General features: G+C 29.5%; 1 protein-coding gene across 1 annotated transcript; it reads right to left on the bottom strand.

Moving 5' to 3' along the window:
• Nucleotides 1-15,735: 15,735 nt before the first annotated feature.
• LOC112797614 (uncharacterized) lies at nucleotides 15,736-18,937 on the bottom strand. The gene is made up of 4 exons (XM_025840645.3): nucleotides 18,800-18,937; nucleotides 18,149-18,658; nucleotides 16,728-17,129; nucleotides 15,736-16,050 (listed from the first exon to the last, which is right to left on the bottom strand). The coding sequence occupies exons 1-4, from the start codon at nucleotides 18,899-18,901 to the stop codon at nucleotides 15,958-15,960; spliced, it is 1,107 nt and encodes a 368-aa protein (XP_025696430.2). The 5' UTR covers nucleotides 18,902-18,937; the 3' UTR covers nucleotides 15,736-15,957.
• Nucleotides 18,938-23,392: the final 4,455 nt, after the last annotated feature.

Genomic DNA, 23,392 nt, shown 5'->3' with positions numbered 1-23,392 from the left:
ATTCAACTTAAACTCCTCCTCATTGACTCTCAAGGTTACTTCCCCTTTTTGGACATCAATGAGGGTTCGGCCAGTGGCTAGGAAAGGTCTTCCTAGAATGAGAGTTGCACTCTTGTGCTCCTCCATTTCCAGCACCACAAAGTCATTAGGAAAGGCGAATGGCCCGACCTTGACAATCATGTCTTCAATCACTCCTGATGGGTATTTAATGGAGCCATCAGCAAGTTGAAGACATATCCTGGTTGGTTTGATTTCATCAGTTAAACCAAGCTTTCTGATAGTAGATGCAGGTATTAGGTTGATACTTGCCCCAAGATCACATAAAGCTTGCTTGGCACAAGTACCCTCTAATGTGCATGGTATCATAAAGCTCCCAGGATCTTTAAGCTTCTCAGGTAAGCTTTTCAGAATGACTGCACTGCATTCTTCAGTGAGGTAAACTTTTTCAGTCTCCCTCCAATCCTTCTTATGACTTAAGATCTCTTTCATGAACTTAGCATAAGAGGGTATTTGCTCAAGTGCTTCTGCAAACGGAATCTTTATTTCAAGAGTCCTGAGATAGTCTGCAAAGCGGGCAAATTGCTTATCCTGTTCCGCTTGGCGGAGTTTTTGAGGATAAGGCATTTTGGCTTTGTATTCCTCAACCTTAGTTGCTGCAGGTTTATTACCTTCAGAAGTGGGTTGGGAAGCCTTTTTAGAAGGGTTGTTATCAGCACTTGTATGTGACTGATCACCCACTGGCATTTGAATGCCAGGGGTAGAAGCTGGAGCGGCGTTAAACGCCATCTCCCCATTTGTTACTGGCGTTTGAACGCCAGAACCATGTTCCCTTTGGGCGTTCAACGCCGGATTCATGCTTGTTTCTGGCGTTGAACGCCAGAAATGAGCATGGTCTGGGCGTTCAACGCCAGCTTTATTCCTCTCTGGGCTCTGACTGTCCTCATAGGGATTTTGAGTAACCAATTGTTCATTTCTTGGTTTTCTGCTGCTTTGAAGTGAGGTATTTAATGTTTTCCCACTTCTTAATTGAACTGCTTGGCATTCTTCTGCTATTTGTTTTGACAGTTGCTTTTCTGTCTGCTTTAATTGCACTTCCATATTCCTGTTTGCCATTCTTGTTTCCTGTAATATTTCCTTGAATTCGGCTAGCTGCTGAGTTAGAAAGTCTAATTGCTGATTAATTTCATTAGCCTGATCCACCGGACTGAGTTCAGCAGTTACTGTTTTAGCTTCTTCTTTCATGGAAGATTCACTGCTTAGATACAGATGCTGATTTCTAGCAACTGTATCGATAAGCTCTTGAGCTTCTTCAATTGTTTTTCTCATATGTATAGATCCACCAGCTGAGTGGTCTAGAGAGATCTGAGCTTTTTCTGTAAGCCCATAGTAGAAGATGTCTAATTGCACCCATTCTGAAAACATTTCAGAGGGGCATTTTCTTAGCATCTCTCTGTATCTCTCCCAGGCATCATAAAGGGATTCATTATCTCCTTGTTTGAAGCCTTGGATGCTTAGCCTTAGCTGTGTCATCCGTTTTGGAGGGAAATAGTGATTCAGGAATTTTTCTGACAGCTGTTTCCATGTTTTTATGCTATTCTTAGGCTGGTTATTTAACCACCTCTTAGCTTGATCTTTTACAGCAAATGGGAACAGTAATAATCTGTAGACATCCTGATCTACTTCCTTATCATGTACTGTATCAGCAATTTGCAGAAATTGTGCCAGAAACTCTGTAGGTTCTTCATGTGGAAGACCAGAATACTGGCAGTTTTGCTGCACCATGATAATGAGCTGAGGATTCAGCTCAAAGCTACCAACTCCAATGGAGGGTATACAGATACTACTCCCATATGAAGCAGTAGTGGGGTTAGCATATGATCCCAGAGTCCTCTTGGACTGTTCATTCCTGCTTGCTTCCATATTGGATTACAAGAGATAATTTATATGTTGATTTTATTTATTTTATAAAAGTGGAATAAATAAAAACAAAATATATAAAAAGAAGTTAAAAATATTATTTTTTTTTTGAAAATTTTTCGAAAAAAAATTGAAATTAAAATCTGAAATTTGTATAAAAAATTTCGAAAAAGTGGTTCAAAATTAGTTAGAAAATAAAAAATTTTTTTGAATTTTGAATTTTATGATGAAAGAGAAAAACACACAAAAGACACAAGACTTAAAATTTTTAGATCTAGTGCTCCTTATTTTTCGAAAATTTTTGGAGGGAAAACACCAAGGAACACCAAACTTAAAAATTTTAAGATCAAGATACAAGAAAAACTCAAGAACACCTTGAAGATTCACAAGAACACCAAGAACAAAAGGAAGAACACCAAACTTAAAATTTTTAGAAAACTTTAATAAAATTTTTGAAAATTATAAAAAGATTAACAAGAAAACACCAAACTTAAAGTTTGGCACAAGATTCAATCCAAGAAAAATTATTTTTGAAAAAGGTTCCAAAGGGTATAACCAATTATCAAGAACAACTTGAAGATCAAGGAGGAACCAAGAACACTAATACGAAAATTTTAAGGAAAATATAAAATATGTAGTTAACACCAAACTTAGAATAAGACACTAAATTCACGAAAAATCAACAATTAATTAAGAAAAATAATATTTTTGAAAAGAAATTTTTGAAAAGGAACTATCCTATCAAAATTTAATGACTCTGTAACAACAAAAATAAATTATTCCTGATCTAAGAAATAAAATATGCCTTTAATTGTTCAAACTCAATAATCCCCGGCAACGGCGCCAAAAACTTGGTGCACGAATTTGTGATTCGCACAACTAACCAGCAAGTGCACTGGGTCGTCCAAGTAATACCTTACGTGAGTAAGGGTCGATCCCACGGAGATTATTGGTTTGGAGCAATCAATGTTTATTTTATTAATCTTAGTCAGGAGGCTAATAAAGTTATTTGGATTTATTTATAAGAAGCCAAAATATTTAAAATTGTAAGTTGAAATAATAGAGACTACTAGTGTTACTTGTTGTGCAGTAATGGAGAATATGTTGGAGTTTTGGAGATGCTTTGTCCTTTGAATCTCAACTCTTCCTTGAAATCCTTCAACACACGCAAGGCTCCTTCCATGGCAAGCTCTATGTAGGGTGTCACCATTGTCAGTGGCTACTTCCCATCCTCTCAGTGAAAACGTTCCTATGCTCTGTCACAGCACGGCTAATCATCTGTCGGTTCTCAATCAGGTTGGAGTAGAATCCATTGATTCTTTTGCGTCTGTCACTAACGCCCAGCCCTCAGGAGTTTGAAGCACGTCACAGTCATTCAATCCCAGAATCCTACTCAGAATACCACAGACAAGGTTTAGACTTTCCGGATTCTCATGAATGCCGCCATCAATCCGGCTTATACCACGAAGATTCTTATTAGGGAATCTAAGAGATATTCATTCAGTCTGATGTAGAACGGAGGTGGTTGTCAGGCACACATTCATGGATTGAAGAAGGTGATGAGTGTCACGGATCATCACCTTCTTCACAATTAAGCGCGAATAAACATTTTAGATAAGAACAAGCGTGTTTGAATGGAAAACAAAGGAATTGTATTAAATCATCGAGACGCTGCAGAGCTCCTCACCCCCAACAATGGAGTTTAGAGACTCATGGCGTCAAAAAGTATGTAATTCAGATCTGGAAATGTCATGAGGTACAAGATATGTCTCTAAAAGTTGTTTAAATAGTAAACTAGTAACCTAGGTTTACAGAAAATGAGTAAACTAAGATAATTGGTGCAGAAATCCACTTCTGGGGCCCACTTGGTGTGTGCTGGGGCTGAGATTAAAGCTATCCACGAGTAGAGGCCTTTCTTGGCGTTAAACTCCAGGTTATGACGTGTTTTGGGCGTTCAACTCCGGATCATGACGTTTTTCTGGCGTTTAACTCCAGACAGTAGCATGAACTTGGCGTTCAACGCCAAGTTACGTCGTCTATCCTTGCGCAAAGTATGGACTATTATATATTGCTGGAAAGCCCTGGATGTCTACTTTCCAACGCCGTTGAGAGCGCGCCAATTGAACTCCTGTAGCTCCAAAAAATCCATTCCGAGTGCAGGGAGGTCAGGATCCAACAGCATCAGCAGTCCTTTTTCAGCCTAAGTCAGATTTTTGCTCAGCTCCCTCAATTTCAGCCAGAAAATACCTGAAATCACAGAAAAACACACAAGCTCATAGTAAAGTCCAGAAATATGATTTTTGCCTAAAAACTAATAATATTTTCCTAAAAACTAACTAAAACATGCTAAAATCTACATGAAATTACCCCCAAAAAGCGTATAAAATATCCGCTCATCACCAGGAAACAATGGAAGAAATGTTCTTCAACACCGAAAGGAAGATGCTGCATGCGTCTAAGACCATCAAGCCAATGATGGCAAGAAAACACACCAAAATAAAAGTGAGCTGTGGCTAAGATACTCTCCAAATGTGGTTAGATTTGGTGAGGCTATCTTGAGCCTTTCAAGCTCAAAAATGGAAGAAGAAGATTCGGCCAGCTAGAGGAGATTCTTGAAGCATGGCTTGTCTTTGATTCTGCTCAACCACCACAGGGAGTAGCTAGAGTGGCGAAGTGATGGTTGAAGGCAGAGATTGAAGCAGATGAAGTCATCATCATCATGAGGCATCAAGGGCCAGAAATCCATCTTGGAGAGGAAGCCAAGGATGGAGAGCCCGGATTGATGAAGGGAGATGATCAAGAAAGGTCTAGAGGTAATTGCATGTTGGTTAATGCATGGTTATCTCTTCTCTCTCTGTGTGGCCGAACCGGTTCTGTGTTTGTTGAAGGAGGAAGAAGTTGGTTCGGTTTTGGCTTCAAGTGTGGAGGCTTTCCTCTTCTTTAAAAAGGGGGAACAACCACTGTTTGAAGCAAGGAGAAAGTTTGAGAGTGCTAGGCACAGAGTTCTCAGAGCTACCTGAGCTAACAGATTTCTCTTCTCCTTCAATGTATTCTGTTTTGTAGTTTTTCTGTTTAATTTTGTCATGTCTTGAGTCTCATGGAAAAAAGGCAAACAGTGAGGTTTGTAATGAAAAAGCCATAGAGCGGAAAAAGGCAGAGAGTGCAAAATTAAAAGAAAAGCCATAGATGTCTTAGAGTTCCTTTGTTCATCTATGTTGTGTATCATGATTCTGTGGGAATCCCCTTGTAAGTTGGGTTAGCACTTTACAAGTTGTAATCTGATTGATTATAGTGAAATTCCATCATGTTTGTGATGGAGACTGGATGTAGGCTGCACTGCACTTAGCAGCCGAACCAGGATATATCTGGGTGCAATCTTCTTCTCTTTCTACTCCATTTCTGTTTTCTACCACACAGGAGCAAAAGCCAGAATTATCTCGTGCCAAGTGACGAGACAAAACAAAAAGTCTCGTGGTAAGGGACGAGACAAAACAAAGTTGCTCGTGTCAAGTGACGAGCAAAAACAGAAAAGTCTTCTCTGAAGTTCAGCAAGTGTTAGCATTTAAAAAGGGGGCTAAGATTCAACCCCCCCTTCTCTTAGCCACTGTAACCATCACAAATAAGTCTTTGTGACTGAAATATTAGCTATGTATTTATCCTGAATGGTCTGAATTACTGTTGCAATCTTCATTTCTTCTCCCCTACTAATATTGGTAACAATCTTCTGAGACATCCAACTACTTGATGCAACCCTACCGTTGTAATCTCATCCACAAGTGTGCTTTCCGTTAAGGGTCTTCAGCCGAAAGCAATCGGAACCACCAACTTTGGATGCAAACGCCATCCACCTACACTTCTCTTTCTTTTCTCTACATCCCACTCTACATCTAACCTTATTATTCCTGATATACCTAATATCCCTTCCATTCAACAGAGCATGCTCCCTAATAGCATCCTTAAACTGACCAAGTGACTTGAACTCCAATCCCACCTTAAACACATATTCCCTACTCATCTCAGCCTCATTGTATTTAGGATATCTTCTCTTCTTAATCATATCATCCGAATCTCCCTCATAGCTATCAATATCTTCAGTTTCATAACCCTCAGAAATCTCTCAAACCTCAACATCATCCCTAACAGCGGCGTCATTCACAGCAGCATCAACACCACCAGTTTGAGCATTGTCATGTTCATTTAAAGGGCCATCAAATCCTCCAAAAACATTTCCAACTCCACCATCGTTTCCATTTTCAACGTCAAACCCAAAATGATCTTTGTGGTCTCCATCGTCTGCACTGTCATCAAATCTATCGTCCTCACTAGACGCTTCTGATTCACATTCAACCTCTACTTCTATGAAACCACTCTCATTGTACTCAGCTTCAGTTGGCACATAATCCTTATCATTCGAACATATCTCAACACCGTTACCTTCCCTACAACCATCAAACAACATACACCGAGCAATGCTTAACAGTTTGCGATACTAATAACCTACCCATTCTCATGGCATCTCCATCACTCATCAACTATCTGAGACCCAAGCTCAATTGACAGCCTGGTTCACAGTACCAAATTCTGGCATTTCCTTTATACCCTAACTTTTGCAACTCACTAACTATTTCTTGCAAACTCCATTCATCAAGTTCATAATGCATATCTTCCAACACCTTTCTCCCTAAATATTCTAGCCCGTTCCCTAAATCTTGAAACCTACCACCATGGTGTATGTCTATGGTAAAATTCGAGTCCCCCATCCCTACAAGTATCAAAAACAGAAACATAATCCATTTAAAGCAACATCAGCACAGCCACAACAATCAACATTTAAGAATAAACAAAATTTATCATCCAATGCCATAGTATCTCCATTCAATCACATAATTTGAAAAAAAGGTTCAGACTTTCATAAGTTGAAACCATCATCATACATTACACTTTCACAAATCTCCCATTGAAAGCAAAATCCATTTAATAAAAATAGAAGTAGAATCCATTTAAAGCACCACCATCACAGCAACAACAGTCAAACAATGCCATATTTTTTTTTGAAAAAAATAACATAAATATCAACTTTTAATACTGAAAAAATTAGGGTTTTTTCTTTGTCACTTACTTGCAGAAACTTTGACTGCAGGGAGATGGAGCAGAGGCATAGTCGGAGGCTCGACAACGTGCGGCACAGTGACTCCAGGAAAGGGCCTTCACCGCGACGGAACGAAGACGCCTTGGCCGGACAAACCGTGGAGAAGACCTCTGACAACAACAACGCACAAGGGCCCAGCGCAGAGAGAAGGCGACGAAGGGGACACTGGCAACCGTCTGTTGCAGTCGATGGCAGACACACACGCCGTCGACGGAGGCAGAAGATGGAGAAAACAAGAGAAACTTAGGGTTTCTTTTTTTCTTAGGAATGAAATGCGAGGGGTTATTTGGGTATTCGAGAAAAATTCATATTACTTCACCAAGCCTCTACAGCTAATTGCCAAGAATATTTCTTTTTTATGAAGAATATTCTGTTATATCAAACGGTACACTAACGACAGGGACTTAATTGAAAAAAAATAAGGTATAGGGACTCAATTGAAAAGAAAAAAGTATAGGGACCTAATTGAAAATTCGGTGAAACAATAGGGACCTGCAGAGTAATTAAACCTAAAAATAATGACTAAATACAATAAATTCTGATGACTAAAAATAATAAATTAAACTAAAGAAAATTTGAAAATATTATCTTAGAATATAGAAATCATAGAATATATAATATAAAAGTATATATATATTACTAACAAAATAAAATCGTAGCATATAGAATTGGAATCTTTCAATATTTTTAAATGAATTCATTTAAAAATAATAAATATCTATTCACTACAATGATTAATACCCGTTTTATTTATTGGACCGTACTAATAAGAGAGCGATTGAAAAATATATGTAACCAATTTAAATAATTTATTTAAGTATCAATTAATTAATACTCATTTTATTATATATATATATATATATATATATATATATATATGTAAAATAATAAGATAATAAATTAAATTAAATGAATTCATTATGGCCTTATAATTATTTATTAAATCATTTAATATTAATGTAATTTAATGAATCAAACAAAATTTTAAATAATTTATTATCTATTCTAATTAAATCAAATATTTGATTAGTTATGATTGATGTAATTTAATGAATCAAATAAAATATTAAATGATAAAATATTATTTATTCTAATAAAATCAAATCAAATATAATTATTTAGTTATAATTAATATTTATGGACACATTTTAAAAATATGTATTTTTAAATAATTTTTATAAAATGTATTTTTTATAATGTTTCTAGTCTATGTTTTAAGCAAAATCCATTAAAAAAATACTTAATTAGTTAATACAATTAAAATAGGGGTGGCAATGGGGCAGGTAGTAGGGGCAGATTTTTACTCTACCCGACCCTGCCCCGTCTTACAATAATCCGTATAAAACCCGCTCTGCTCCTATCCGCGGATAGTAAATGGTTGAATCTTAACCCGCCCCGCCCCTAAAATTATTAAAATCTAATAAATAAAATAAAATTTCAAAATTTATATAACTATCATCACATACATAACATAAATTAAAATAAATTTTTAAATATGATACAATATTATCAATCATTTTACTAATTATTTTACATATATTACACATATTATATATTAAAATTATATATTATATATATACTGGAGTGGGTAGTACCTAAACTCGGCCCCACCCAGTCCCGTCCAAGAACCCGTCCTGCTAAAAACCTGTCCGGAGCGGGTAGGGGAGGAGTGAATACCTGCGAATTCGAGTGGTGTTGTCATCACTAGATAAAAAAAAAAAAGTGAACGAATAAAAATATATAACTATTAAAAGATAATAAAAAATTTTTTAGTTTTTTTATTTATTAATTATTAATTTATTATAATTAATTTCACACCATTTATTATGTGTCATTCATCTTATAAATTAACACAATCAATTATTTTAATTATAGATAATTAATTATAATTGATATAACTCATTTTACTATACTTTCTAAAAAAATAATTAAAAAGACACATTTTAATTTTCTGTTAAAGTAAAATAAAATAAAATACATAAATTAAATAGATATAAATCTAAAAATTATAAAATTTTATTAACAATTCAAATAAATTAGTACTATAAAAGTAAATTTAATGTCTATTTAAAATAATTACTAACTTTCTATTCTTCTAATTATTAATAATTTAAATAGAATAATACCCTATAACTTATTTTTTATTTATTTTAAGTAATTACTAATATTTTTTTAATTATTTTCTTGTCTTATTTATCATTCATGCTTCCGATCAAATACATTAATAAACAAGTAAACTAAATTAACTACCTCAATTATACTTGGACTATTCAACAATTTAACATAATATTTTTAATTTGGGATTAAGTACTAACCATAGAAAATAGAAAGTTTAGAGTAATTTAGTATTATGAACATTAATTATGTGTTGTGAAATAACCTAAAATCATAATGTAATTTATTTTTAAAGAAATAATCAAGCATTATTGTTAATTATGAAATAAAAAACTTTTCATTGGATTGCCATGTGAATAAACTATTTATGCTAACGAGGGTCCTGATATTTCATGAATCTTTCATCCATAGACACCAAATTTTACCGAAAAAACTTCCGCCTCAATAATGCTCCAAGAGTCAATGCCTAATTTCTTAATAATATTCTCCTCTTTAATCCCTGAAATGTGAGTTTCAAGTAAGATATAAAATTTAAAGTTATATTTAACTCTGAGATCTTTAATAATGATGTGGAAGACTTTTGACAAGGTTCCTCTACCATTCAAAATAAAAATATTCATAATAACAAAGACAAAATAAAGAGAATCTTGAGAATAAAAATTCTCTATCCATAATTGAAGTAGTCAAATTTTTATAGTATTGGTAGACAAATTTATCTGCATCTCTTCCTTACTTAGAGAGTTTTTTTTATGGGTAGAGTAGCTCTTGTCCTTTGTGCACTTGTCTTGGTTGTTTTTCTCTAGTTCTAGAAGTTTGTCTTTTAAAGATCTCATATTATGAGCTATAGAACTCCTCCCATCATTTTAGCAATGATGAGTTTAGTTTAGTTGTCTAAACTACCATCCATTGAAATGTACATTCCATCACGCTGGTTATTTTTGTATATTTTATAGTTTAATCTGCTAAACTAACTCCAATATTCTTTGTATTCTTTACATTCTTTTCCCAAATTCTCCTTGGTTCTTTGATTAGCAGCTAGCACGACATTTTTTTTCTTAAAATTTTGACTTAGAACTTCCTTTTTTATCTGAAATGGTGACTCTATTTTGGTAGTATCTACCTTTGTTTCTTTGAAAATTTTAGTGCTAACAAAATTTTTCTGTTTCACTATTTGATTGTTATTTGCATTACTATGTTTAATTTGTTAGAATCTCTCCTTAGATTTTCTCTTTTTTTTTTGTTCTTGAAGTCTTGGCCTGTTAAATATTAATTTTGGATTGCGATTATTCTTTAGGCTGATACTATTTTTTTATCATTTATGACATTTAAGACCTCAAATATGATGGACTAATTTTTTTTCCGTCTGTTTTATCTTCCCTGATTTTGCTTATTTTTTCATTGTTGCCTCTTAATAACTATCCATGGTCCATACAGATTTTCTTCATTTGATTCATGGGATATTATTCTGATTTTGCGTGATGTACATATTCTATGGAATAGAATTATCATTAGTAGAATTAACGACACCATGTGTGAATGCTGATCCAAATTCTTCGCCTTCTATTGATCCAGATTTTTCGCCTTCTATTTTTTCTTTTTCTTTTGTCCTTTATTTACTTTAGCTGTTGCTGGCTCCAATAATCAGAATGAGTTTTGTTCATAAAATTTTTATTACCAACACCTATAATCGTACTTTTTTTAGATAAATTTTTATTTTTTTTTTTTGGACAAACATTCACCTTATTTTGACTATATTTTTAGTAATTGAAATAAATTAGATGTAGTCTCTTGTATACTAACATGGATTCTTTTTTCGAGACTGAAAAGGTTGGAACCAATTGGTTTAAAAAACATAAAGAGAATTGAAGACAGAAAATTAGAGAAGATGAATATGATAGTAATTATATACTCAAATCTCTGGTAAAAATTTTGTATTCTACAAAAGATTATTGAATAAATCTCTCATAAATTAAACTAACATCTACTTGACGTGTAAAGTGATATATTAGCTTCAGATGAGTTTAAATTGAAAAATTATAAAAATGAGAAACTAGTATTCAATCGTTTATTATTATTATTGTTATTATTATTATACTCTCATATGCAACTTTTATATACAACTTTTCATAGTAAAATTATTCTTATATTAAATTATCTAAATTAAGAGAAGAAAATTGCATATTGAATTGAAAACAATTTCTCTAGTTACCATAGTTCATCATCAGATATGATTCTAATTAAATTTTTGGCATTTTGTATTAAAGAGAAGGAAGACAAAAAAAATTGAGTCACTTTCAATAAACTTTGTCATATGTTTTTTTTAGGTCAATTTTGATAGTCATAAAATATTTTTTAACCTTCTTATTCCTCACAGAGTTAATAACTTTTTGTGCTACAAAAATGTTATTTGCACTTATCCTATTAGTCACAAAATTAGATTGAGTGTTGAATATGTACTAGACATAAAATATTTTAAATGACCAACAATAATCTTAGTAATGATTTTGTAACAAATATTACAAAGACTAATAAACCTAAAATGACTAAAATTTTTAGGAGAGTCTATTTTCAGAGTTATAGAAATAAGAGTTTGGTTAACTGTATCAACGTTATTCGGGTCCTGAAACACCAAGATTGTTGGTAAAATTTAGCCGACAACCTATCATTCGTAGGAGCTTTCTAACTTCCCATATTAAAGACTCTTGTTTTCAATTTAGTCATAAACACGCACTTTTTTGCCAATTTTAATATAGTCATTCTCCTTTAATCTAGAAAATATTTCTTAAACAAAAAATAGATATAATAACGTCATTAGTATAGAGATTTTTAAAGAAACAGACTCTCCAATCTTTAAGCATATCTATATCATTCAACCAAACCCCATTTTCAGACTTGATTTTCATGACTCTGTTTCTTTTGTGTTTTTTTATTGATTTTTTTATGAAAATATTTCGTATTCTTATTCGCGAAGTTGATGATATTGCATTGGGACATCTGCTGCCAATGCATTTTTGGATAGCAATAAACTCATGTTCTTTCCAAAGCTCTTTTTGGAGGTCTTCAAGAAAAAAATTTTGGCTTAAAGATACCTCTGTATTGATCCCTTCTAATCTTTTTAGGATCTGCTTCTTTTTTTTAAAGATATTCCTGATGACCTCTTTATTTCACATGTTAATATTATTAATAAAGTTGATAATGTTCTATAAGAAATTATTGTTTTTATCCCAATTATTTTTCATCAGGTTGTTAAATTTTTTGTGAAGGAACCAAGGGGCTAAAAAACTAAAAGGTCTCCACTTAGTTGCTAATAGTAGCTCTAAAATCTAGCAAAATAAGATGATCAAATTTTAATTTAGGAAGATGTCTAATTCCAATATCTAAGAATCTATTTGTAAACTCAAAATTACTTAAAAAATAATCAAGTCTCTTTTCACTATTTTTTCATAGCATTGTTAGGTAAAAGGAGGACTTGAAAATTTTAAATCTTTTAATTCATAGCAATTTAAATAATTAACAAACTTATGAGTATCTTGAGAGAGATTATGAGAATTTTTCGAATTATTAAGAGAAAGGATAGAGTTAAAATCTCCTCTCAAGCACCAAGAACAATTGATGTTGAGATAAATCTCTTCAATGTTGTTCCATAATAAATTTTTATTTTCCACTTGGGGAATGCCATAAATCGCTTTAAAATTTTAAGGAATTTGACTTTTTCACTGTATTGCCATATGAATAAACTATTTATACATAATAAGGATTCTGATATTCCATGAATCTTTTATCCATAGACATCAAATTCCTCCGAAAAAATCTTTCGCCTCACTAATACTTCAAGAGTCAAAGCCTAATTTTCTAATAATATTCTCCACTTTAATCCCTAAAATGTGAGTTTTAAATAAGATACAAAACTTAAAGTTATATTTAACTCTGAGATCTTTAATAATAGTGTGAAAGACTTTTGACGAGGCCCTTTACAATTTCAAATGAAAATATTCATAACAGAAAAGATAAAATAAAGAGAATCCTAAGACTAAAAATTCTCTATCTATAATCGAAGTAGTCAAGCTTCCATAATATTGGTAAACAAATCTATTTGCATCTCTTTTCTACTTGAGGGTTCTTCTTTATGGGTAGAGCTGTTCTCGTCTTTCGTGCACTCGTCTTAGTTGTTTTTCTCTGATTCTGGAAGTTTGTCTTTTAGAGACCTCATATAATGAGTTATAGGACCCCTTCTCATCGTTTTAGCAATGATGAGTTTAGTTTGGTTATCTAAACTGCCATCCGTTAGAATGTACATTCTATTATGCTAATTATTTTTGTATATTTCTTAGTTTAATCTGCTAAATTAACTCAAATATTCTTTGTATTCTTCACATTTTTTTTCTGATACTCATTGATTTTTTTATTAGCAGTTAACATGACATTTTCTTCTTAAAATTTTGACTTAAAACTTCCTTCTTTGATCTGAAATGGTAATTATGCTTTGGTAATGTCAACTTCTTTTTCTTTAAAAATTTTAATGTTAGTAAAATTTTTCTCTTTCACTTTTTAATTGTTATTTGTATTATTATTTTTAATTTGTTAGAATATTTTTTTAGATTTTCTTTTTTTTTCTCTTGAAGTCTTGACCTGTTGAATATTAACTTTAGACTGCGATTCCTCTTTAGGCTGAGACTATTTTTCTTCCTCATCATTTATGACATTTAAAACTTTAAATATGATGGAATAATTTTTTTTTCGATCTGTTTTACCTCCCTTGATTTTCTTCCTTTGATTTAGGAATATTATTCCGATTTTGCATCTTGTGAAAGCTGCTGGTCGCATTAAGTATATTCTATAGAATAGAATTATCATTAATAGAATTAATGGCACCATGTGTGAATGAGCTCCATTCATAGGATTCTAATTATCAACACCTATAATGGCATTCTCTTTAAATAAATTTTCATGATTTTTCTTTGGGCAGACATTCACTTTATTATAACTATATTTTCAGCAATTGAAACAAATTAGATATAACCCGTCATATACTAACATGAATTCTTTTTTCAAGACTAAGAAAGTTGGAACCAATTAATTTAAAAAGATAAAGATAATTGAAGACAGAAAAATAGAAAATATGAATGAGATAATAATTATATCCTTAAATCTCTAATAAGAATTTTATATTCTGCAAAAGATTATTGAATTAAATCTCTCATAAATTAAACTAACATTCGCTTGGCATGTAAAACGATATATTAGGTTCAGATTAGTTCAAATTGAAAAACTATAAAACTAAGAAACTATTACACCACTTATTATTATTATTATTATTATTATTATTATTATTATTATAGAATATACTATACATTTTTTCTCTGATACTCATTGATTCTTTGATTAGCAGCTAACACGACATTTTTTTTTTGAGATCTTGACTTAGAACTTTTTTTCTTGATCTAAAATGGTAGGTAGTGTTAACTTCTTTTTTTTTGAAAATTTTAATATTAGCAAAATTTTTCTGTTTCACTATTTGATTGTTATTTGCATTATTATTTTTAATTTATTAAAATCTTTTTTTAGATTTTTTTCTTTTTTTTCTCTTGAAGTCATGGCCAGTTGGCCTGCTGAATATTAATTTTGGACTGCGATTTCTTTTTAGATTGAGATTATTTTTCTTCTTTATCATTTATGACATTTAAAACCTCAAATATAGTGAAATAATTTCTTTCTTTTCGGTCTGTTTTACCTCCCCTAATTTTTTCTTATTTTTTTGTTGTTGCCTCTTAACAACCATCTATGATCCATACAAATTTTCTTCCTTTAATTCAGGGATAATATTATGATTTTGCGTCTTGTGAAAGCTGCTTGTCCCATTAAACATATTCTACAGAATAGAATTATCATTAACAGAATTAACGGCGCCATGTGTGAATGGTAATCTAGATTCTTCGCCTTTTATTGATCCAGATTCTTCACCTTCTAATTTTTCTTTTGCTTTTTGTCCTTCATTTACGTCAACTGTTGCTAGTTCCGATCATCAGAATGAGTTTCGTTCATATAATTTTTATTACTAATATCTATAATCGCATCCTCTTTAAACAAATTTTCATAATTTTTCTTTAGACAAATATTCATCTAATATTTTCAGCAATTGAAACAAATTAGATATCGTTCCTCGTATATTAATATGATTTTTTTTTAAAACTGAAAAGGTTGGAACCAATTAATTTAAAAAGATAAAAAGAATTAAAAGACAGAGAATTAGAAAAAATGAATAAGATAGTAATTATATACTCAAATCTCTCGTAAAAATTTTGTATTTTACAAAAAATTATCAAATTAAATCTCTCATAAATTAAACTAACATCCGCTTAACATATAATATAAAATAATATATTAATTTCAGATTAGTTTAAATTAAAAACCTATAAGAATGAAAAACTATTATTCAACCAATAATAATAATAATAATAATTTATTATTATTATTATTATTATTATTATTATTATTATTATTATTATTATTATTATTATTATTATTATTATTAAAATAAACTAAGAGAAGCATTATTGTTATTAGCAGATCTCCCACCAAAACTTTTTATAATGCTTATTTTAAAATAAAAAGACTTTTAGAATGTTACTTTACATTAAAAAAAAAGTTTATTGATAGCTAGATACAAGCTTACATTTAAATAAACAAAACAACACGACTGAATTTGTATTCTTTCTCTCTAATGACAAACAACACCACTGAATTTTTTATTTAATTTAATGCACTATCACAGGTCACTACCATGCATTATTGTTTGTCTCCATCAAATCTTCTCTGAGGCTTTTCACTAGTTCATTCATTGTCATGCTGAATTTGCCACCATTATCCATCTGCATCATACCTAATACTTTTAGAATTTGGAATTTATGTATTAATTAATTTTGCATTTAAGCTTTTGATGAGAAAAACACCATTTGTAGTAATGAAAGAGAATCCTGAAAAAGGGTACAAATTTAAATATAAAATTCTCTGAATAAACCAATCATCGTAATATAACAGGGACAAAAGAAAATTAAATTAAAATAATGAAAGAGAGAGAAAAAAGTGGAATTGGGGGGCAATAATTATGCTAGTTATAGACAATAAATAGTGTTGGTATTGTAAATATATATACACGCATATTTCTATATATATTTTTATGTTTAGATAAATTTTGAAAATAGTCAAATATTTTAAAAATAAAAATCTATTTTCAACCTTTTTATTCTACAACATAAAAAAAATCAAAATGTAAACAATTTATTTAAAAAAAAAAACATATGATACCTCTAATCACTTCTCCAAAATAAAATATAGATAATATTATAAAAAATATTTTAGGTATTCTAATAATAGCAGTATTCTACTTATTTTAGTATTTAATTCCAATTATATAAATATATATAAATTTTACGATTGAAACCAACGATTAAAATTATTAGAATATCGGTATTTTTGGAATGTTTAAATTTTTTTCAATATTATGTAACATAAATAAGATAGAAAATTGTGCTATTTAATTTCATACCTCAGCAACAATGGTAATTATTACGAGAGTAGAAGTCCCAAATGGTATCACACTGTTACTTGCTATAGAGAGATGAAGCTTGTCAAGAAAGGCATGTATTTTGAGCATTATTATGTTGTTTTTTTGCTTCTCACATTGGATTCTAATGAGAACTTCTTTTTCCATGACTTTTGCTTCAATCTCAAGTGATGATTCATTGAAACCACCACCACCATTGTTGTTATCTGATGTTATTTCACAGCTGATTGTGCTTTTATCTGTTGATAATGAGTCTTGTGATCTTCCTATGAATATTGCTGAATCTACTCTTCTATCTTTGATTTGGTTCTCCAACTCTTTCACTCGATCTTGAAGAATTTTTATGTAACTTAGAGATTCACGAATTACGTGAGCCTTGTCCATCTAATCATAATCAAACTTTATTAATTATCAACATTTTGTATTAAGGTTTATGTATCTTGTATCTTAAAAATAAACATTAAATTCTTAAATTAAATTTTTTTTTATTAAAAATATAAAAAATTTAAATTTTTAATATATTTATTTTATATTCATTAAATAAAAATATTTAAAAATTTTTATTAATAATAAACATATCATGTACTTTAAAGACTAGGGTCACATAATAACTAAACGCTTTTTATTATTATCGATCATAGTGTGTGATGGGAGAAGATATTCTAAATAAGAATATCATCAAACTTTTGTTTCGTATTTATATTTGGTCTCTGAGTTTTATAATCCTCAACCACATTAGTCCTATTATCAAATATCAAATTAAATTTTATCTCATAATTAGGTACTCGCCATTACAAAAAGAATTTAATAACAATATGACTACAGATAAAAACACATTATCACTGTTATCATTATTATAAAAATATATATATATTTTGTAATTTTTAAGATGATCGAACACTTTAAATAACAAATTTAAAATGTATAACAAGAAAAATGCTATATAATACTCCGAGTTAGAGAAAGAATGAGTATAATTATATATTATATATTATATATTATATATTATTGTCCTATATAATTATACTCCATGTATATCAAAATTAGCTGTTAATTATCAAGTATTAGCTATTTTGACATCTCATAAAATTCTTTTATTATATTATTATAAATAAAATTTGATTATTAGTCTATTGTAGATTTCAATATTCTACAACATTAAATTTGATTATTCTAGTAATAATTATTTAACTAAAAAAATATGTAAATTAATATATAAAAATATACATAAATATATTATTGTAACTGATTTTTTGTGCGTAACTTTCTGATTGCCCTAACAAAAATATAATATACGGTAAATAATAATCTTAATAGTTGACATACATGTCTTGAGAATAATAAATTAGTAATAAACTAATTAAGAGAAAAAAAAAAGTGAAATAATAATGAAGAACACTAACCTTCTTCAAGCCAGGTATAGTGGCTGAAAGTTGGATGATGCTTCTTGTTAGGTCTTGCCTCCTTTTCCTCTCAGCTATTATGTGATCTACTGTCTTTCCTTTGCGCTTTTTTGTTGTTCCACCTTCATCATTTTTATTCATACTTGCTTCAAATAATTCAAACCCATCATCACCTCTACTTCTTCCTTTAAATGAATTAGGCTCAAATGATAATAGATAGGTAGAAGAACTAGAATTGGAGCTTTTACTTTTTTGCACTCTTGTGTCTTCAAATGATACACTACTGTTATTGTTATTGGGGCTTGTGTCACAATTATTAGGATCATTATTATTATAACTATTATTGTTATTATTATTGGGGGAAGAATAATAATAATGTTCGCTACTTTCTGGTGATGAGAAATCTGGTCGGCCATTAAAGATTTTCATTAGGAACTCTTGCTCTTCATTCATTGAGTAGTTGTTCATGATGATCGTATCATCATTTTCTTCTTCTTCTTCTTCCATTCCCTGGATAAAAAAATATATATACAAATTAAAGGACATACAATAATTTGTTCATTAAGATAACTGATGATATATGCTAGCTAATGATGATAATTAAAGGTATATGATGATATAAGATATGATCATATGAGAGTGATAAAATACCAGATGTCGAGAAATCCAACTCTTGAATAAATTCTCCATTCTGCAGTTGTTGATGAAATTAATGTGCCCAATGAAACTTATATAGAGAAATCTAATTTCCATTGGAGGTTTGAGAAATAATAAAAATATTTAGTTAACTTGTATCGCATATTTCAAGAGTATAATAATAGAATTTTTTATTTTTTTTGTTGTATTTAATTAGAAATAATATAAAAAAAAGGGAAGAAACTACCAAAATCATGCTAATAATAAATAAGCTCTTGAAAAATTAAAAAATACGATAAAAAGAATTAGATATTAAATATATATTTTAAATAATGACGGTAGAGATCAAATTTTGATACAAATTTTTGTAATTATTGTTAGAAAAATAAAAAAATTATTTTTAAAATTTGATATTTTTTGTCAAATGAATTTTTAAAAAATTTTTTTACTGTAAATAATCACATTATTTTAAAAAATAAAATAAAATTTAAAGATCAAATTTTGTTCTATTTTTTTTGCATATTTTAAATATTTATTTAAATATTACCATAAAAATTTAATTTAATTAGATAAGCTGTGGTTACAAAAAATATGATATTTGTTGATTTTTTTATCGTATTTTCAAATCATTTAAGGGTGGTATTAATAACATCTTTTAAAAAAAATTTTGTCAGCGACTAAATTTTTTGGATACCCAATTAGTAGTTAAAATATTTTTTAAATGTTTTTAATAACATATTTATTTAGTGTTCTTAATTAAAATGTGCATTTAAGACCCGTGTTAGTAAGATCCATAATAAAAAATCATCCAATAATTAATTATTAAAAAAATTTTGTATACGTAGAAGTTAATTATTAGCTGATTTTTATTAACTTCCCATATTTATCCTTTTTGGCTAATACTAATTAAAAGCGAATAAAATTAAAATCATTCGTGACAATAATGAAAATTTTAATTTGAATAAAAAGCAAGAAAATTGAGATGTTTAAATAACATACCTTAAGAATAATAGACAAGATATACCTCCTTTTGTTTTTATATTAAAACTCTAAAAGCAAATACGAACTGATTTCCAGAAAGTATTCTAGTAGTGAAAAGCAGAAGAAACATTGAGATGTTTAAATAACGTGTTTTAGAAATAATAAAATAAGATAAGATATGGTCAATGCCCAGTGATAAGATTTTTCCAGGTGAATAAGATTGTTGGCTGAAGCACTATTCTACTTTCAACAAAATAATCACTAAAATTTGTTTAGCATTTGTTTTGAGGTTCGGAAACGAAATTGAGATACTAATAAAATTTAATATTATATTTATTAGTTTAGAGATTGATATTAAAATTTTAATTTTTATTTTAAATTTAATTTTTAGTATTTTAATATCTCTAAAAAATAAAAATATAGAGGACTAAAATTTTTAGAGATAGAGACTGAAATTTTAATAATATTTTATATTTAAAATATTTTTATTTTAATTAATTAATTCCAACTTTAATACAAATTAAATTAAAATTTTATTCTTATTTTTATCTCTATCTTCCACTTTACACCAAACATAATCTTAAAACTTATTTCAATATCTGTCTCTCTCGTCTGAGTCTCTCGTTCAAATGCTACCTAAATGAAATATAAGCATTTATGACTTTCTAAAGATAATAATTTATTAATTTTGAAGTTTTATCTTGAAATACCTTTTATGAAATTTTGAAAATCATAAGTGTCTTTTTCTTCATAAAAAAAATGTTTACACAAAAAATTAACTATAATATATTTATATATAAATAAATATCTTGTTTAATTTATTTTTAATATATATTTTATATTATTTAACATATCTACAAATGATAATTTAATAGTTGATTTTTAGTATATTCATACAATAATTTTTTTTTCATTCAAAAATTATTTTCTTGATTTTTCAATGCTTATATATTTAAAATTATGGATACAAGCTAATTAAGTGATCCAGGAAAAAAATTTATAGATTGCCTCAAGTAATATTTGGACCGTACAAATTAACCTCAATAATTTTAACCTAATATGTTGAGGCTGCTTTATGTCTAATCATAACTTTTCCGGACAAATCTCTACTGATTTTATTTGTGCTCTCATTATTGGAGCTGGTTAGGTAACTTAAAAAATAAAGAAATAATTTCACATGGTAATACGACAGAGCTTAATTTCTCCTGATTTAAACGTTTATGTTGATTATTGTAGCAGGAAAGAGAATGAATACTCTATAGGAAGCATTTCAAGTGCACCGGGAGTACCGGTGCACCAGTTGTTTTAACCGTTGATCTGGTGCACTGGTATTCCCCGGTGCACTTGAAATGTTTCCTACTCTATATATAGTGTCGTTAATAATGACTAATTTCACACTAAAAAAATTCTCTAAAATAATAAAAAGAAATAATATACATACATGATTCCCTCTTTAATTTTTTATACAATTATTCTATATGTACGTATAAAAACAATCACCAAATTAATTATTCGTATAAAATATATATTAAAAATAAATAATTAAAAATAAATAAAATAATATATATTTATAAATAAATATGTAATAATTAATTTAATAACTAATTTTTTATCCGCACATAATAATTTTGTTTTTCTTAAGTAATAATAGTTGTCCAACTTAATTGTTAGTACAATGTATTTATACACCACTATGATGAAGACATGGAAAATAAAAATACAAGAAATAAACAAATATTACAAGTTGAAGCTCTGGGCATATATAAACAACAATGATGTACAAACACATGAAAATAGGCTTAGAAATAGATATCATATATTTCATTATTAATTTTAGATTATGAGATAAGAAATATTTTAATACTTCTTAATTAAAAGTAGAAACAAAGAATATTCGTCTGTATTTTATGTCTCTGTCTGTCTTGGAAATATTATCTAAACACATTCTTAATGTGATGTGATACCAGATGTGTGAGAATATTTGAGGTAAGAATAAAACAAAACAAGATAATTAAATTATTCAATGGACATAATGCAGTTTAGAGATAAAGAATGGGGAGAAATTTTTCTAAAATTTAGTTGGATAAAAATAGAAATTGACAATAGTTATTTCGAATTTTACATGAGTTCTATAAACAAAAGGAAAGGAGGTTCTTGCATTCGCAATAATTAGCATAAAAGGTACTTCTATTTTGATTCATAATGAATCAAATAAACAAATTTTATAGGGTTTTAGATTATCAAACTTTCTTACTTAATAAAGTAGTTTTTAGGTATAGTTTTATTATGATTTTTTTTCATACAAATTTTTATAAATTTAAGTCCCAATAACTTAACTTAGATTAAATCATAATAGTACTGAATTAGTATTGCACTAGTTACTTACGGAATAATAGCTATCATCAACATGGTGTTAGCTCAATTATGAGGATGAGCTTATGCTATTTGGTGTGTTTGGACTTTGGATTGGCCACCCAAACCTCCATTTTTTTTTACAGAATCCATTTGCATTATGAAAAATAGGGAAAAAATATAAATGGTACAAAGGATTTGGTGACAAACATTAATATGAAATATTTTTAGCATTTAATGTAAAATTTAACCACATTTTCTAAAAATCCGCTCTTATGTCAACTTATCAATATCACATACCCGTGCACGCGCATACATATATATCGAAAATTTTTAGTAATAAAAAAAAGATAAAATATTGCTTTTGTTTTTGATGTTTGTAAAAAATATCAAAGTACCTCCAAATTTTAATTTGTATCAATTTTATTCCTCAAATTTTCGAATAGTAACAATTTTATTCCGGACTCCTATGAACGTTAAAATTGAAAACAAACGTTAGTTGCCTAGCAGTCTAACTTTTATGACGTGGCCTGTAATGGCTGATTAGGATAATAGAAATTATTTTTATTTTATATTTTTTTTTAAATAAAGCATATAAAAAACCAAAATATAAAAGTCCGAATATGAACCCTAATAAGTAATAACCCCATTTGCATCTTTCTTCTTCTCCTAAAACAAGAAACCGAATCCCAAACTATAGCTTGTAAGAGTTCAACATTATCACAAAAAAGTAGGCGACGACAAACACTTACGTGGAATTGTGGGGAATTTCTTGTCCTAAGATAGTCGAAGACAGTAGAAAATCCAGGATGCAGATTTTAGGGTTATATATACTATTATGTAAATGTTCAATTTATATTTTGATATAGGCTTATGGAACTCTTCAAGTTCTTGGCGTTTATGTTGCAGATTGGGAAAAGATGCACTTTCTTTGTTTGGCAAATGGTGAAATAGCAATCCAAGATGCTGAGTTGCTAGACTGAAAATAAAGATTTCTAATTTGAAGGCCAAATTGTTTTATGTAAAATGCAAAGGGTAATGCTAGGGAGCCAATGACTTAAGCGTACAATGTATATAATGGGCTAAATCTTTGGTCTATGAATAAAATGAACATCACACATACTATCCAGAATAACTATCTGGATACCAGGGATAATAATCACTCATCCTAAAAACTTAAGTTTATTTTGGACCACCCGAACCCGCGGGTATCCACCCCACTCCTACCTGTTCGGGGCGGGTGCGGGGCGGGTTCTTGGGAGGGGTGGGGCGGGG

This window comes from Arachis hypogaea, chromosome 4 (genome assembly GCF_003086295.3).
Source record: "Arachis hypogaea cultivar Tifrunner chromosome 4, arahy.Tifrunner.gnm2.J5K5, whole genome shotgun sequence".
Lineage (NCBI taxonomy): Eukaryota > Viridiplantae > Streptophyta > Magnoliopsida > Fabales > Fabaceae > Arachis > Arachis hypogaea.
Note: the sequence above shows the minus strand (reverse complement) of the source record. Positions and strands in the feature narration are given on the sequence as shown.

What these genes read in the sequence shown, in the direction of transcription:
- LOC112797614 (XM_025840645.3), bottom strand. Translation starts at nt 18,901, where the DNA reads ATGGAAATTAGATTTCTCTATATAAGTTTCATTGGGCACATTAATTTC. An exon ending in GTTGGATTTCTCGACATCTG is followed by an intron (nt 18,659 to 18,799) that starts GTATTTTATCAC and finishes TTTTTTATCCAG; the next exon opens with GGAATGGAAGAAGAAGAAGA. An exon ending in TAATTACCATTGTTGCTGAG is followed by an intron (nt 16,051 to 16,727) that starts GTATGAAATTAA and finishes GGTATGATGCAG; the next exon opens with ATGGATAATGGTGGCAAATT.